Source organism: Oculina patagonica, chromosome 12 (assembly GCF_052425735.1).
Source record: "Oculina patagonica isolate OP01 chromosome 12, crgOcupat, whole genome shotgun sequence".
NCBI classification, from domain to species: domain Eukaryota; kingdom Metazoa; phylum Cnidaria; class Anthozoa; order Scleractinia; family Oculinidae; genus Oculina; species Oculina patagonica.
In genome coordinates, this window is record NC_135769.1 from 3,898,556 (window position 1) to 3,917,000 (window position 18,445).

General features: G+C 38.5%; 2 protein-coding genes and 1 long non-coding RNA gene across 4 annotated transcripts in view; 1 reads left to right on the forward strand and 2 right to left on the reverse strand.

The window, feature by feature from the left end:
* LOC144631786 (CDP-diacylglycerol--glycerol-3-phosphate 3-phosphatidyltransferase, mitochondrial-like) overlaps positions 1 to 683 on the forward strand; it is a 5,611-nt gene extending 4,928 nt beyond the window's left edge. Inside the window, exon 5 of the mRNA XM_078490345.1 lies at positions 245 to 683. Coding sequence (XP_078346471.1) covers positions 245 to 639 — 395 coding nt within the window. The 3' untranslated portion in view covers positions 640 to 683. The remainder of the gene's footprint in view (positions 1 to 244) is intronic.
* A 1,844-nt stretch (positions 684 to 2,527) lies between these two features.
* Positions 2,528 to 10,632, reverse strand: LOC144631892 (uncharacterized). The gene is made up of 3 exons (XR_013566807.1): positions 10,279 to 10,632; positions 6,608 to 6,655; positions 2,528 to 5,541 (listed from the first exon to the last, which is right to left on the reverse strand). It is a non-coding gene; the product is annotated as an uncharacterized LOC144631892 (long non-coding RNA).
* Positions 10,633 to 12,156: 1,524 nt separating this feature from the next.
* LOC144631789 (TNF receptor-associated factor 6-like) overlaps positions 12,157 to 18,445 on the reverse strand; it is a 61,618-nt gene continuing 55,329 nt past the window's right edge. For both annotated transcript variants that reach the window (XM_078490349.1, XM_078490350.1), the window contains exon 8: positions 12,157 to 15,663. In XM_078490349.1, coding sequence (XP_078346475.1) covers positions 15,177 to 15,663 — 487 coding nt within the window. In that variant the 3' untranslated portion in view covers positions 12,157 to 15,176. The remainder of the gene's footprint in view (positions 15,664 to 18,445) is intronic.

Sequence of the window (18,445 nt, forward strand, 5' to 3'; positions counted from 1 at the left end):
GGGGTACACTGATACCTTAAGATTTGTTGTCTCTTCTACATAACACAAGTAATTTAGCTTATAGATGCTAGTTGTGATTTTAATCACCGGTAACCAATTTATCTATGTATGTACCGGTATCTATCTTTATTTATCTATCTCAACAAAGTTTAAGAGCTGGAAAGTGCAAGAAACCTTAAGTATTAAAAATTAATATTACCAGTAAACTGTCTTACTGTAATTTTTTTTATTTCTTTATTTTCAGGTGGAATACCTCATGCCTACACCTTGTTAGCTCGTGATTTTTACAAACTTATTCTAGAACACAAGAAGACTGAGCACATCTCTGTCCATGAATATGTTCGTGACAAATGGACGTTTCATGCAAAGGGGCTGTGGTACTACCTTCCAAATGAGCCCTTGCCAAGCTTAACTCTGATTGGTTCTCCTAATTTTGGACACCGTTCTGTGTACCAAGATTTAGAGGCCCAGGTTGCCATAGTTACAAACAATAAAGGCCTCAGTGAAGCACTTGATGAGGAAAAAAACAGACTTTATAATACTGCACAGCATGTGACTAGTGAGACATTTATGCTACCTGAACGTAAAATTCCAGTTTGGGTATATTTCGTTACCAGACTGATAAAAAATTTCCTTTGACACAATTGTATTTAATTGTCAGGTAACACTTCAATAAATTGTTGTTGACTTCTTAAATTAGTGTACAATGGCTTATCAAAACTTGCACTTTCAGCACATGCAGGATTACGCCATCGGCGCTCGAAGACAGATTCACGTTACCCCTGACCAGAGAGCCTACTCGGAGGCTATTATTCACAGGTCTGTGTTTGTTATTATGCTAGTTGTAATTTCAGATTTGGTTAGTGTGTTGTCTCTCTAAATGACTAATTTCAAAATGGTTTTGGTTATTTTTTATTTAACAGCCAATGTAAGCATAGTCTCCCTCGCAGCCGTTCTTAGTGTCGTCACGCAAAATTCCTCCCCACTAACGGCTGCTCACATTCGAACAACATTCCTTTCCCTTTGTTTCTTATGTGACCAATCACAGCACGGGAGATCGTAATCAACATGTTTTTTCCCGCGAATTCTGTTGTTGCAGAGAAGAACATTTCGATGTGTTTTGAAAACGCAAGCAATGTTTTTCAACGGAATCAAAAAGCGTTGCAATTCCATTTATAAATAATTTTTCAAACCATTGTCAACACGTTTTGAAACATTCGATAAAATTAACAATCACGGCATTCGATATTCAACGAAATCACCGAGCATTTAGAATCATTCACGGGACTGTTGAGCCAGCTTTTAAAATTCTCTACAGCGTATTTTGAATCCACTTACATCATTAATTTCGGTTTGAATTTGGAGCAGAAACTGAACAAATACACGGAGTACTCCTGTAATTTTGCGACGTTATGTCTGCGTTTCAAAGGACATTCGATCCCATGTATTTCGCACGCACGCAACAAGTTCTGATGATAAATAAATTTTATTTGTTTTATTCCGCGGCGTCAACTCTCTATAACTGGTGCCGATTAAACCCTTATGCGGGAAATTTATCAAAAAAGGCTTCGCTTCGCTGACCGTTGCAATAAAAAAGCATGAAAATAAAAGGCGCAAACTTTTATCTTTTAGCTTATTTTATAGCAACCGTTCAACAATGCGAGCCTACATTGTCTGCCGTGTCTGCTTTCGAAAAATTATTTTTCTGAAAAGATCTGTAAACCGTTCAGTTTCAACCGGTTTACAAACGCAGAAGACTAAAAACCGAAGACCATACGTCTCATAAAAAGTTTTAAATTCCTCTGCTGTGTAAAAAAAGTTAAATTTGACTAAATTTAATTTGTGTTGGGATAAACTTTACTTTTCGCCAGTTCATGTCGGGACGGTTCATGTCATCCAACAATTGCAAGTTATGCACGGCGAAGTATGCGTTCGGGAGCGACAAATATAATTATTGTTTTCGTATTCTTGTCTCTTCTTTCTCAAAGATTGCGGTTCTGGACGTCTTTATTGAAACAGAGCGAAATATTTTCCAGTATTTTAACGTTTTGCGGAACATTCGGATCAAACATTCCAACTGAAGCAAACAACGTGTAAATTAAGAAACATATTTTATTCATTTCTAAAAGTTTTCACAACGGACGAAATAACATTGCGAATTCACAGCAAAAAACAATGTTTAGAAATGTAGTCGAGAAAAAAGAAGGATATTTTTGTCAACCTACCTATGAGTTTCGGAAAGTCTCTCCTGTATCAAGTTGTATTGATCGGATATTGTAAACATTTCGAGGCTTTCCCACGGCATGAAGCTGTCGCAGTTTCTCCATCGTCTTTCACGACTCTTAACAAGCGTTTTGTTCTTGGAATTGTTTGATCCTTGAAGATTCCCTTCAATTCAGTTTTAAGCTCTTGAAGATGATCAGATGCCTTTTTAAACGTTAATATATAGATTTAGGCAAGCCTAAAAGCGGAGCTCCCCGGTTATATGCCCTTTACATTTTTTTTTAGAATGATTTTTTATTCGTGCTATTTTCTTTATATATATTATGTATTGTTTTTCACCATGAACAACAGCACCAAATAAAAGTAAAAATAGTTGATCAATCAAAAGAGGATGATCATCTAGCAGTTTGTGCATAACCTCCCAAAGATATATAAACTCTCAAAGAGAAACTAGAACAAAGAAAGCGTTGCTCTAGAAAATATCCATACACCCACCATAACTGGTATGTTATAGCTGTACATAGCATACAACTGGAAAGTTTTGCATGTAGCTTGTCCCCCCCCCCCCTCAAACGGGGGCCCTATTGGAACAGTGACAGTATTTTTTCCCGATACTATAAATAACAACAAATAACTAATCTGTGAGACACACCCACAAAACAAAACAGCTGTGTTTAATGTTTTATTATTTAATGACTGAGTTCGGTTTTGGTGAAGTAAAAATTTGCCTATGAACAACATATATTTTATCAGTTATTATTGTATTGCAACATGTGAGATTAATTTAGAGATTGATGAACTGTGTACATGTATCTCATTATCATGATTACTGTTCTTCACAGTGTGGGCACTGGGAATTAAATGTTTGGGTAGGTAAAGCCTGCTGTTGAGCCAAGTGGCTCATCAGGCTGGGACGTAACCAGGTTTCTGCAGCATTATTAAGCGGCTAGGAGTATTTCTACTCCCCCTGGATGGGATGCTAGTCCATCGCAGGGTTAACCCCCCCCCTCCCCCAGCAGTAAATAAGCCGGTACCCATTTATACACCTGGGTGAAGAGAAGAACTATGAGAGTAAAGTGTCTTGCCTAAGGGACTGGTCAATAAGTATCAGGGGGGGGGGGGTGGGCCGGAGCAATTGGAAAAGTGGTGGCTCAAAAATTTGTGACCCACCCCTTCCGTCTGGCTTAAAACTGACTAACCCACCCCTGACAGGGGGTTGAAAATTACATGACCCACCCCTTTTGCTAAAAAAAATCAAGGGACCTATCATTTCTTTATCATCTGTTAGGGGTTGGAGATTTTTTTAATTTGACTTCAGCTTTTAAATTGAAATTCCCCGTGTATGTCTTTTTCCATTTCTTAAAAGTGAAAAAAGGATGAATTTATCACTTCTCATACTAGCCTTTTGTAAGTTTTCCACATATTTGTGTGTAAAGTCCATGGGGAAATTTAGACACAAACATATGCAAAAAGCTTAATCGGTATACATGTATGATATTAATTCATAATCAATTATTGAAGAGTTCATATTTTTATACAGAAATTAATAACTTAAAATACAACCACTGTCCATCATTCATATCTGCAAATCGTTTGAGAAAAGAGTTTACTGGTATTAAAAGGCCTAAAGCCCAGCGTGAATCTATGCAGGTTGAGAGTCAGGTAAAACTAGTAATAGTTCTCACTATAAAGCTGCCCCCGCCTTTTTATAATTTGTTTTTTTGTCGCCTTTAATTATTAATGCCGATGGACTGCACAATTAGGCTTCTTTTTTACTGTGTCATGCGGAATTTCTTGTTGTGTGACACCGTTGCGTCCTAAAAATATTCACAAGTTCAAGTCGAATTATATTACCTAGCGTGCGGAAATAACACCTAGCGGAAATAACACATAACACATTATTCGTGATGACAACACACAAGCTTATTCCCGGGCTTATAACATTCAAAATAAACTTACAATAATTTCAAGGCCAAAAAGCCTAAAAAATTCCACGAGTAACAAATTATGGCACATTCAAAGATTCGAGAAAACAACCCACTCTTTGGATCAAATAATCTGACAGTTTGTTAGCGAAACGAATTACGTTGTACCTTGTACTACATGACAAAGTTCACGCGTTTGTTTATTACTCGTTGTAACTTGTAAGATGTATACGATACAACAAACCTCCGAAAGCAAACCTTACAAATGTAACGCTTGGAACATAGGTAGCCGGCACGTAGCCAAGAACACGAAACCAATTGCTCGAAATCTTTCGACGTATTACTAATATTTGCTTCAAATATCACTTAACACAACCAAAGCAGAGAAACCGCTCGAACAAATCTGTGAACACGCGTAGGCCAAAACCGGAAAACAAAACGCTGCTAGCAGATGGCGAAGCTCGAAACGCGAAGGTGACCAAACGCGACCTCGTGGTTGCAAGTACCCGACACCCGTCATGCGCGCTTGCTAAAATATTACCCGTCACGACCGTGCGCGCCTAGTTTTGTCAAATCGAGAACGCTTCGCCCATTACAAACACATTTCTTACTTTTTCAACAAATATTCTTTGTCCTTGTATGTATACACGCGGGGAGTCCTAGGGTGCCTCCTCGGGTTTTGGCCCCTGGGCCAAAACCCTGCGGGGGCAACTAATAATATGATTACAAGCCATCTAGGGGGTGAAATTTTTAGGGGGTATGCTCCCCCGGGAAATTTTTATATTTGGGCTTTTTGAAATCGCTAGAAATTCATTTAAAACTGCCTAAATGGAGAAATTTATCAATTTTATATACTGATGAATACAACTTTTCTTGGAACTCTAACAGTTAAAAGTTAGTGAATAAATAAGATGACCCACCCCCTACGTGTAGATCAAAACTACATAACCCACCCCTTTTCGAGGGTTCAAAAACTGATGACCCACCCCCTTTCTGCTCCGGCCCACCCCCCCCCCCCCCCCCCCCTGTACTTATTGACCAGTCCCTAAGAGCGCAACGTAGTGCCCGGGCCAGGTCTCGAACCCGGACCGCTCGATCCGGAGTCCAGCACAATAACCATTACGTCACCAAACCTCCCACAAATGTTTGGGTAGCCGGATGATTTTTATATTGTGTTGTCAGAGATCCCTTAAGAAATACGTACATGGATGAGCCTTATCTGGCTCTATTTCATTAACTTTAAAATTACACCTGACCACATAAATTGTATTTCACACAGAGTACATAAGTATTAGTTGTACATGCAATGAAGAAATAATATATTCTGATTGTTCATTTATCTCTCTCTCTGCGTCTGCAACTCTCTGTGGAAATTCTGCTACTCGTGTTAACCCTGAAAAAGGGAAAATAACAGATACCATTTTGTTGATGATTATTGACATCAAATGAATATTTATAATTTTAATTGAATTTATTCAGAACATTATACAGATACATAAAAAAGAGAGTTATTTTTCCAATTTTTGCATGGGCCAGGGAATGTGTTGGGGGATACATGTATGTTTAGAACCAAAAAGTCCTTTCAGAGTGAGTGTGTCAGCAAAACCTTTTTTTACCTACTGAAGACACTAATAGTGCTATCAAAAAGACCCGGCACATGGCAAGGCTTTGATGAATGTTTTGGGGTGTGAAACCCCGGCTTAATTCAAGAGTTCCCTACAAAATGATGTGTCTTTTGAGACTCTTATAATTATTTATCTCTGACAGGTGCTGTTGAAAGTACTGTGATTAAGTCCAGGAAAGCTTACATATTCTCCCTAAAACTTTTATCAGGGATGTAGCTAAGAAAACACTTAGCCGGTTCATCAACAAGCCCAGCTGGCTTTTCTGGCCTAAACAGCTCTAAAATTTTACTAAGTCTTTGTGTTCACGTAAAATTTCAGCTGAGTTTAAGTTCTATTTCTACATTTGCCTGGTACCACAACAAGACAATTTATGTTAAGTTAGAGCTTGAGCTTATTACATGTAGCTATTAAGGTTTAATTAAGGTATTAACAAAAGGAATTCAAACACAACAGGTCAATTTGCACTTCTCCCACAAAATCATTACAAGTATTCCGGTATTTTGTCGGGTCAGGTAGCAGATCTTGTTGGTTCTTTGCCCTCATACCCCTCCCAAACGGTGGGGGAGGGGTGCATTGAATGAACAACGAAAACATTTTATGTACATGTGCTGTTACATATAAATTGTGTATATTAAATTCCTCAATTGAACTAGGATTTTAGGGAAATATACAATGTAAACTTACCAAGGGGTTAAAACGCATACAGTACCATTTTTCACACCCAAAAGTTTTACACTTGAAAAACAAGTTTCATGCACTAATGTGTCATGGAGCTTCTTTAATATCTACATGTAGCTAAAGAAAGGTATAAGCTGACACTTATGTAATGATTACCTGCATCACCAATTTCACTAACTGCACCCCTTGACTGTTTTCCCTGCACTGAAAACAAAATTTATACATATCAAAAACCTGTAAAATTCTTAACTTGCATCCTGGCAAAAAGTATGGAAATCCTAACAGCAAGTTTTAGAAAGACAACAGATTTACCAAAATAAATGATAACTTCAAACTGCATCTTACACCCTCCATAAATACTTCTCACTGAAATTGACCTCAAAAAACTTGTTGTACATGTTTAAATAAATAATACATGTTTGTATTATTTACTTTTAATTATATAATCCTCAAGTCATCGCAGACAGGCCCATTTTGAACTTATTATTTTCACGATCAAAAACTAATCCTACTTCTCTTGCAGAAAAAAAATTGGCAAAAATATTTGATTTAGTCACTGCTTTAAGTTGGAAAACTTTGAAAGGCTTAAAGAATTGTACGAGTCATGTGCAACCTTCCAGAAAGCAATGCTCATAGCCACAGGGCTAAAAAAGTACCCTCTGATTATCTGGGGCAAGTAGATTTTTCTGTCAAGCAATTAATTTTTCGTGCCTGTTTGCGTAATTTAGGTTAAAAGGCCCAGGCAAGTCGTCTACATGTAAATTATACAGTCACAAGTTTACTAAGAAACATAATCATGCACAGTCCTAGGCAAGCAAAATTTGAGAGCTGCTTGTTAACCACAGGGCAATCTGGAATTTATTTTTTTCCAAGCCCTTATCCTACATTATAACTTCAGGATCAGCTTGGTTGTTATAACTTAAGAAAATTTCATGATCTTTTGCATAACATTTTAGAATCTGTGCTATATTCTTTTATGTACCATATTTATTCGATTAAGCGCCACGGCGTTTATTTAATTTTTCGTGATTCGAGTGCGGTGTTTATTAGAGGAAAGCGTTTATACGAGGGCGGCGTTCATTTAAAATTCAATTTATTTCTTGTTAACAATAGTATGGTAACTGAACATTTAAATTAAAAAAAAAAAACAGAAACATGTTTTAGTGCATGCCTGAAAAGTCAATTTCAATACCTTAAAACCTTGTTACAATCAAGAAAAATATTTTTTTTTGGCCTACTCCAAGCTTGATTATTACTGCATTTGCTTTCCGAGTCTGTTATTCGAATGAATGCTGCATCATCATGATGCGGCGTTTATTTGAGGGCGACGTTTATTAATATTTCTGTTCTAACATGTAGCGCTTATTCGAGGGAGGCGTTTAATCGATTAAATACGGTAAGTTATAAAAATATGAAAAAACTAATCAATTTATTCTGAGAAAGGCTGTAAAATCAAATAAGAAATACAAAACTTTCACAAAACGTTTTTACTCATAACATTCATATGATAAAAATATAAAAACTAAAATAAGGAAGACTACGCAAAGTTCTCAGTGAAAAATAACAGAGGTCATGGAGAAACTATATTTCGCTAAGACTCTCAGCTAGCAATGTCCCCTATACAGTATGGGGCCCAGTTCTCGGCCGGGTCCAGTTCTCGGCCACTTTGTGTTCAACGCGTTTTTTCACGCTTCAGTTGAATTAAAACAAAAAGTTATTTACATCCAGCGATAGATTTACATTTGCGATAGACTGATTCTTGTGCTCTAAGTATCGTTAGTTTGATCCTTCAACACGCTATAGAAAGCTCACACGTCGAGTTTACGCGGAGGTAGGTTAATTTGTTTTCCCGAAATCTTGTTTGTTTACGGCTCCTTGAAATTCTTGGATGCAGTTAAATTCGTATTTTATCCGAAAGCCCCAACCAAAAGAGCTAATTTTTTGCATGTGAAACGTAAAATAATTCAGCTTTCTGCTTAAGTTAACTTTTCGTTGATTCCTTTATATTTTGTTGGTCTTAATTTACTTCGGAATTTTTCCGTGCGACTTTTGCGTATTTGCCAGTTCTCGGCCACCCTGCTCGCTATCACAGCTTAGCGCTTGGTTTTTAATATAATTTCATCTACTGCAGCCAGAATAAAAGAAAGAAATGTTTTAAAAATAAAGTTCAATTACATCTCTAAGTTTTGAGCTAACTCTTGTCTTGTTTATTATTTCTACAACACCTAACTCTTTCAAGACCCTTCCACTGCAAAGTAAACCATCTAAATGCATTGGTCACACAACACAATTCTGCGGTTTTGCAAGAACCTGCAAAAAGCCTCATAAAAATAATTTGCGATCGATATAACATAAATAAGTTTACAGAATGATTTTATGACTGTGAAAATTAATTGAGCCTTTTTATACGGAAATTACGCATAAGCTTTTTGGTGGCCGAGAACTGGGCCCACAAAAGGAGATTTTATTTTTATTATTGTTTGGGATAATTAATTATTAACCGGTCGATAGCTTTACACCAAAAAGCTGAATAATGTAGAAAGCTCTGGGAGAAATTTCAAGTTTCTTTGGTTATTCTGAGAAAAGAAATACTAGTTTACGTCTATAGTGGTCGAGAACTGGGCCCCATACTGTATTGCATCTGACTCGACCACATTCTTACAAATTTTCATGTGAAGTTCTCTACTTGTTCTGTACTCTTTCCAACGTTTAAAAGTGGTGTGTTCTTCCTACTTCGGTGATTTAACTACAGAATAAACAAATTAACGTGGATAGGAAAAACCAGAAGTAAGGTATGCTTTGAATACAACTCGTGTTTAAGACAAAACGAATTTCAGTTCATTAAGTCTATGTCCTTGTTTGACATACCGGTACACGACTGAGAGCTAGAACCCAGCTTCGTTTAATAACTGGCACGCGTTTCACAATGGGTCTTACATAATTTTGAGGAAAACTTAAAGTAAATAATAGTAGCTGACACCTTGTGTGTCGAAAAGACTGTTATCCAACTGCATCTTACATTTTTTTAACATAAGAAGCAATGTTAGTGATTGTGTAAATAGTATAGTTCGAGGATCTGATGGAATTCAAATAAATGCAGTTGTTATGAATTCACAGACCAAGGATGCAAATAATACATTTTCTTCGTAGATTTGCTCAATAGCTCTTATTGCAGTTCCCAGCGGTTTGACACATAAACGAAGCAAAAGGGTCATTCTGCATTGTTTTAACCGATGTATTGACCCTTTCGCCTCGTTCTCATACCTTCTCAACAAAAGAATATATTATCGCAGGCTCAACTACAATAACAGCTATTGAACAACAGTAATACTTTATTTTATATTTTTATTATTTATTTAGATTTCCCTATGTTGTCTCAACAAAGATTGCGTTATACTGCAGTGTGATATCACGGATAAACGACATACGATACGCGCGAGCAAGCTTTTAAGGTCAAACGGTCTCTTGCTCACAGCGGCCCTTTGTATTTTAAGAATTAGAAATTTCTGTCTACTCAATCAGTGTGACTCAATCTAATAGATTCCATCATATATAATAAGTCTCTTTCGTTCATACATTGTAGTTTTCCATTCTAACTGCACAGAAGTATTTTGCTTTTGTGTTTTACGCCGCGATTTCTTGTTAAGTTAAACTTGATTTCTGTTCGATCGGGCCAAACAGACAAAACGAACCGATCGTGCGATGGCATAAAAGCGATGTCACGCCATCGCTTAAAAATGATGTACAGTGTATTAGGTTGAATGCTGGTTAATCTAAATACCAAAGACTTTTCTAATCTGTTAAAAAAATGAACATCAATAGCTCACCTTGTTTTCGTAAAGGAATGTTGTCCTTGACCGTCTTTGCTTCAAACTCACCAAGAAGCTTGGAAGATTTTCCATTTCGATCGGCCACAATCTTTACTCCTCTACTAACTATGGTTGTCATCGCGGGTGAAACGAGGAATATATCCAGAAATAATGTATCTGTAATAAACTGTCTTTAAAACTGAGTTCTTCGTGTGCTTTTTAATCGAGGAGTCTTCATGCTTTGAACTCATGCGTACGCTTGGTAAATCGGCATGCTGTGAGATTGTTTCCTGACTTTTCACACAGCGGACTTCCTCAAGTTAGTCTCCCCTTCATGTAATTCTAACATTGTCAACAAGAGCTAAGAATGATTTTTTTTCCTCCCGTTTAAAACTTCCTACTATATAAAGCTTAGCTGAGTAGAAATCGTTTTTAAAAAACTTTTTTGCTAAGGCCTTGATAGTAATGATTTTTCCCGCCAAAAGACGCGGGTTGCCACCGGAGCCTAGCTCGTTCCCAGGCCTAATCCGTGCGTACGGACGGACGTACGTACGCGACAACCAAAATTTCTCGGTTCGATAGGATACCATTTGCCCTGTCTGTTCCCTTGTACCCGCATGTTACCAATGGAGCTACGCTACGCGCCTTCGGCGCGTGGAGCTCCGCTATAAGCCTTTGATAGCACGCTTTGCAAGCTGACAACTCGCTGGTCGCTGAATAGCAGATCACATTCACATCCAGTCATGAACAAATCAGAATAATCGCCGGAAAATCGAAACGATTCTCAACGCATTTGTATTTAAGCTCGAAATTCGAAATGTATTGCTATTAAACAACATCAAAAGCTTCTTCAAGGCCAAGGGTCACTATTTTGAAAGCTGAGAACTCCAAAATAAAACACGCAATGCGATTGGTTAGATTACTTTGGCGGGTACGGTTCCTGAGATATATGAACCGAATGGTGATTGGCTGAAATGGTGGAAAGGAATGTTGTTCGAATGTGAGCAGCCGTTAGTGGGGAGGAATTTTGCGTGACGACACTAAGAACGGCTGCGAGGGAGACTAATGTAAGCATTCTGATCAGATTCCTTGGTTTCATTATGGTATTCAATGACTTGTAAGTAGGGGATGCATGGCATGAGGGTTGCAACAATTGAATTGTGTTTTGGTACCATTTAGGATGTATTTTTAATATTTAAGTTGGTACATATTGTGCAATTAAAAAAAATTCAGATAAGTTTAATAATTTTATGCCATTCAGAAATGGTTCGACTTTCCAAAAGTTTGTGTGGCCTTCAGGAAACATTTAGAAATCTTTGAAATGTCACATCCCTCTGTACTGTGACATAAATGACAAGAGACAAGTCTTGTCACTTCATGTGCATGTGTTCTGTACTTTTACCAGCTAGTTTTGATCTCGACTTTTGACAACTGAATACTTTTGGTAGGACCGGGAGGCTTGTCAGATTTGTGACTGCCCTTGATGTGGCTAGAAATCACTGTCAGTCATGTATGTCATCCCTTTGGTAACATTCTTTCCATCCTGAAATTAGCCTGCGTACAGGCTCCCGAGTGGAGTTTCCGTGAGCGAAGCTAGTGGGGGCAAGCGGAAGAGCCACTCTTCCGCTCGCTTTGCTCGCATAACCCCACTAGCTTCGCTCACGGAAACCCCACTCGGGAGCCTGTTTGCAGGCTATTCTGAAATCCACTATCATCAATCTGCTTGCCACATATGACATCACAAAAACTAGTTTCCAATTACAGTGCATTTTCCAACAATTTGCTGAACAGCTGGGATACAAACAAAGTTATCACAATTAAAATAAAAGAAATAAAGTGTTTGTCAATTCCAGGGGTTGCAGAAAAGCTAAGTTAAACAAAGAAAATCCTCACAGCTTACAAAAACTAATTATTTATTTAAAGTAACATTACAATAAGATCTTGATTTATATGCAGGAGTGTCAGTAGTTTATCTAGTATGATCGTCCTGGTATTCTAGCTGAAAAGCCAGACTTGTTGGTTACTGATATTGACAAGCTAAGTGAAATATTCTTCAAGTGAAAACTGTTTGGCCGTTAATGCTGTTAACTTATATGTAGTCAAGTCTCATGGTCTTTGAAACTGATTAGTCAGTCCCACCAACAATAGTTCTTTTCAGGACTACCCATACTTACTCCTTTACTCTACAACATTATCATTAAGGTCATTGCCCTGTTTTGCATTGCGCATCCTTACTGCGCAGAATTTTACGCGTAATTAGCGCGCGCGCGCGCGAGCACATCAACAAAATGGCGGCTTTTTTCTATGCGGCTTAGTCCGCGAGAGAAGTAAATTGTCATTTTCTCCTAAACGAGCCTGGTGACCTATCAATTTTTTCTCATATTTTGGGTGTAGCGATCAAATTCTTTCTGTAAAATGAAAACAGATCAATTCATGTGTTTGAAAAATAAATTATCGCTAAAAAAGTGTACTTTGCCAGTACTCGCAGAGGAATTATAAAGGAATTATATGGAATATACATGGTCGTCCTGCTCCTAAACGAATCTGGTGACCCCCCTTTTTTATTTCAAAATTTAAGTTCCCTTGAAGTAATAAACCAGTAGGCGAAGTTTGGTGAAAAATCTATGTTCAGTTTTATTCGGGGCAATGACCTTAATTATTTAATTTTCATTATATTTAATTATCATTAAAATTATAATGCCATTATGTGCATAACGGCTACTCAACATTATTTTCTGCCTAATGGCAGCACTTAAGGTTGGTTTTCACTGGGCAATTAGGCAGCATAATGAATGAATGATGAATGACATAGGTTCTTGTATAGCGCATTTACAAAGCTCAAATGTGCTTCACAATAATAGAATTATGGGATGAGACCGGACATAAGCATATCAGGCACCTTTGGCAGCCGCTATCTGTCCATGTGCATGATCTCTCCCCACCACCCAACCTATTGATACATGTGAATAGAACAGACCACAACACCGGGAACTTTGTGCCCTACTCTTCATGATTAGTGTGTGGGTTCTTTAACATCCCCTGCTGATCATAACACTGAAGATGCAGCAGACAGGGCCTACAGTTTATCGTCCTTATCCGAGAAGACTAGAACGTCTAACCATTTGCAGATGTCAAAGGCAGCCCATTCTCCTCAGTTATTTTAAGACCCTGAGTGTTGGTCTGGTCTGGGAGTCTTACCCGAGACCTCCCGTACGACAGTCCATCGCTCTACCAACTGAGCTAACTGGTCGGCGGTAAGTACCGGTACATAAAAAGAATACTAATTCTTCTAATGCTTATGATTGTGCTCATTTTTGTGCAAATGTCTAGTGACAACCAGCCTGAAACCTAAGTTAATTCTATAAATAAATACATTCTATATTACTAACACTGTTTCATTGTTAACAAGGGTTTTCTTAGTTCACTGTGCTGTTCTTTTTAAACCCTAGACATCTATATTATTATCAAAACAAAAGAGAACAATATCTTCTAAAGGCCCATCTCAGATAAAAATGCTTGAAGCCATCTATATACTAGTGATCGATATTACATCAAAGCCTATAATAACATGCCATCAATTTTCAATATCTGTACAAACAACCTGCGTGCCTTTAGCCAGTTATGCCACTTGACCAAAGGGCAGATTAATCAAACAAAGTCTGCCATTGACCTGGTATATCCTAAATGAATCCACCTTGCCTAAGGCCTGGTTCACACAAGCGCTATAACGACTTATAACCCACCGATTAATTTTCGCGCGCGCTCATTGGACAAAACGCATCACGTGGTAAAAAATCGGACGACGGGTATCAGCGAATATACCCCGTCCGATTTGATATCCGTCGCCCGATTTTTTAGGCAAGTCTCCTTATTCAATTCTAACTTTTTAATGAAATCACAGAGTTAAAAAAATCACGTAAACAATCAACTTACATTTGTTTCCACCACAGTTACGCCGGGTTTATTACGTAGGTTTTTTCCTATAAATTTACTGGCGATAAAGCGCATTGCAGAAATTAATCGGAGGGTTATAAAATAAATAAATCCCTTTCTGGCTTGCTGGTGTATTGGAGGATAATGCCCTTGGCTGAAAGATTGTCCTCAAAATTTCACAGTTGCCCTCGAAGCTTCGCTTCTCGGCCAACTGTTCATTTTTCGACAATCTTTCAGCCTCGGGCATTATCCTCCAATATACCAACCGCCTGAAGGGGTTTATTTACTAAATAACGGCAAGGTCTCGAAATGTAGAAAACACTTCAAGTCGTTGTTGTATGTCGCCAGTGTGAACAACACAACATAACGACATACATGACATAAGCATAACGACATAAGGAAAGGACTGATCCTTTCTTTACGTTGTTATGTCGCTAGTGTGAACCAGGCGTTAGTTCTGTCTGAGAAATAAACACTGGGCAGCTCAATGCTATGTTCATGTCTGATGGAGGCATGTCTGATTGTTGTTTTGAAACTTGAGCTGTCAGGGTCAGGTCGAAATGGAGCACATGTGTCTCCAGTCCTGTCTTGGTCAATAAGTGTGAAATGAATTTTTTGGAACAATGGCCACTGGGCAATAAGGCATCACATTCACCTCTAATTAACATTCATTTGATATGCATGCTCCTTTGCTAAAACCATCCCTGTTAGGATACAGACTGGCACAAACTTTGAACCCCAAGAGAAAAAGATGACTGTTTATTATTCAAACAGGCCTAAAAAGGTAATTTTCTATGTTGTGTCTGGGATATGTATATATCTTTACCCAGGAAAAGAATTCGCTCTATTAAACTTATACATTAATTTTTTAAAAGAATATTCATGTATGTCCATCATTGTCTGCAAATTTCCTGATCAGGGCTTTAAGCTTTAAGCTAGCATGTTTTGAACATATCATGCCTCGACCATCAGGCCCTCCTGGACTAATGATTCATCTCAAATTTCACCAGCAGTGTATTGTTCTTTATATACTGCGGCTCACAGATTTGCTCAAGGGAGGCAAACTCTTCGTAGCCAAAACCACGTTTGTTGTGTGGTGCTGTTGGTCGTTGAAATGCTTCTAGATGGGGTTCAGCATCAATGGTTTTGCTTATATGAAGGCGTGATGAAACATCATCAGATTGATCCAAAATGGATAGTGTGAACTTTCCAGTAAAGGGCCAATCCAAGGTATGATCGTAATCACCTTTCACCATATGGACATAGAGCGTCACACTTTTACCCACTCCGCTGCCAACACCATTCAAGTTGATCCGCATACACAGCTTGTATCCATAGGGGCTGGTGTAGAAGGATGGGCTGTAAATTGTTGTCATCACTTCATTTATAGCATCTTCACGACACTGTGTGTAATTGTCTATCCTCCAAATATATGTACCATTACAGAAACGTCTCTCACATTCTAATGACCTGCAATGTCAGGAAAATAATACATATAGTTGGGACACTTAACGTCAGGACCTGACAATACAGATGTAAAACTTAAAGTAATGAGGGGGGGGGGGATCTCTTCCCTTTCGTACTACTGCCATGCAGAATAATAAATAACAAAACCTGCACTATTTTTGTTTTTAGCGGAGCTCCAGCCCGCAAAGCGCACCAGCAGAGCACCATGGGTGAGGAAATTTGGTAATGCATGAAGCCAAAAAAATTTGGTTATCCAGTCAGCGTACGCCCGCCCGTGCCTACAGACTCTCATTGAGGGGGAGGGAAGTCAGAAGGCAACACGAGTGGGGGGAGAAGAGTGCCATATCGGCTTGAATCTTTGATATTTGACATCCATAATATGGTCACTTGACAGCTGTCAAAACAAAGTATCCGCTGACCAGTATCACATGACCATATCATGGGCTCAGGTGTACAGCTCATCGAGGTCATGTGTTTTTTGAAGTTGCCCGCTGACCAGGTTATTGTTTTCCATTTTATCGCTGGCTGAAATCTTTTTTTCTTTGCCGGAGTTGATGATTTATTTCGGCTATGGATCCTTCTCAGAGAAGGTTGGACACCAATCACGTGCTAATTTTGACCAATGAGAAAGGCCGTTTTAGGTGACCTTCTCAAACTCATTAATAATTCATGAATTGACAAGCCAATCAGGATACGCCAATTTGGTCAGGTGTGTGTGGTTTGAAAACCCGATGAAGCACAGGACAGAGGCCTTTCCACGATAGTTTGATGAAATATCAAACTCTAGAGTTTGATAAAACGTCAAACCCTTGTGATGTGGGGTTATCCTAATTTAAATATTAATGACACAAACACCGACTGAATAGACAAGCTTCTGTTTCACGGGTTAAGTGGAATCACTCTAAAATTTACGTTTACAGTGCTAGTGCAATTCAGAAACATCCCTGAACATCTCGTAGCGATCGACCACCGTTCTTATTCCCAACTGAGTTTTTGGTGAACGAATTTTGTGAGCCAATATTTTAAAGACAGACCATCCAGGTCCTCCAACTTCTCTTCAAGACTTTGCACGCGGTGAACATCATAATCCTTGAACACACTTCCCGGATCAAGTAAAGAAGCCTAAAGGGTTTTTCTTGCGCGCTGTTTGGCAAGTTCGATTCTCAAAACCTCAACGGCTCACTTGTCACTATACTTTGACTGTGCAAGCAAGGAATTTTCTTGCACCTTTTTGGGCGGCCGAAACCGGCGGTATTCATCTCCGGCGATATTCATCCCCGTTTCAAAACTAGCAGGACGCCACTGCATGCAAATTGTGGCGGCTTGAAGTAAACAAACTTAGTTGTGAAAAACACTGATCTTACGTAATCATCACAAACTATGCGCTAATTAAACAAAAGATAGCAACAATTCAATGTTTTTGTGAATAATAATCCTTTGTTTGCAATAAGGCCCCGATTGCAAACTGTACGCTAATTAAACAAAAGAAATAAAAATAATGGATGAGAGTGTCCGTGAATAATATATTTTGTTTGCAATTAGGCGCCGATTGAGAAGCTATTTCAAAAACTCGTGCTTCGTGTTTTATCGGGGTTTCCAAACACATTCGCACTCGTTTTTGAAATATTACTTGGCGAACCGTAAAAAATGTTCTACAGCGACAGAAGGTGGCAGTTATTTGCGTTTTTCTGATCTCTTTTGGACGCTAGTCATCTGAAAATCGTTCTGTGGCTTCATTTAATATTAATCCTTCCGACTGTGTAGTAATTTCAGAGGTTAGTTGATTTATCATTGCGTATTTTTGTCAAGATCTGAAGAGCCATCGAACAGTGTTGTTAGTTTCATACGTGTCATCGGACACATTTTGAAGGAAAGGTTTCACCCGTTTTCCGCAGGGTTTTAGACCGTAATCTTTACATTACGCAAAAGTAGGTTCGTTATCCTTTGCTTTTACACCGTTGCCCCCACTCACCCCCGCAACCATTTTTGAGATATTTTGAGTTAAACTTTGTCATGTGTAATAGTTGGTGTGACGAAAAAATATTACGCGAGGTGTTGATGTTTTCGCTGACTCCATGTTTGAAGTCTAACGTCGAAAACATCTGATTTGATGACTTTTAAGTGTTGTTTGTTATTCTGACTAACGTCCGATTCATTTGGGGCAGATCTAGTAATGAGCAATCGCTCAAAGCGGGGGCAAAAAGACCTGTTTGGAAGCGGCAAGAACATTGTGTGACAAGAAAAGCATTGCGACTTTCGGGTGTTATGCAATCAATTAATGTAATCTAATATGTTGACTGTGTACGTATTTTGAATAAACGAGTGTTACAATGAGAAAATGTATCGGTGGTTGATTTGTATCATTCATTTTATTTTCGCCGATTACTTTGACAGTTCGAAATCGGAAACAACAAGATCCATCCTGACACTCAAACAGAACAACGGCAACTTGAATCCGTCCAGTTTGTGGAGAAGTGCCTCGCTAAATGGCAAAATAAACATTCGCCTTTCCGACGGAAAATCAACAAAACTGAAAGACGCGAAAAGCCCATTGAGCCCAACTCGGTATAGTAAAGATAAATAAATTTGAAACGTTGCTGCAGTGTATAAATATACTTCAAAGTGATCAGCTTGTGACTCTTGTTGGTCGAAAGCAACAATTTTGTACGACAGTGTGATGTTCACTCTTTCGCGTCTGGGTTCAAATGAAGCCGAAATGACGGTCTACTCATAATTCTTCGCAGGCTGGTGTCCAACCTCCTCTGGATCCTTCTTGAGTAGTATC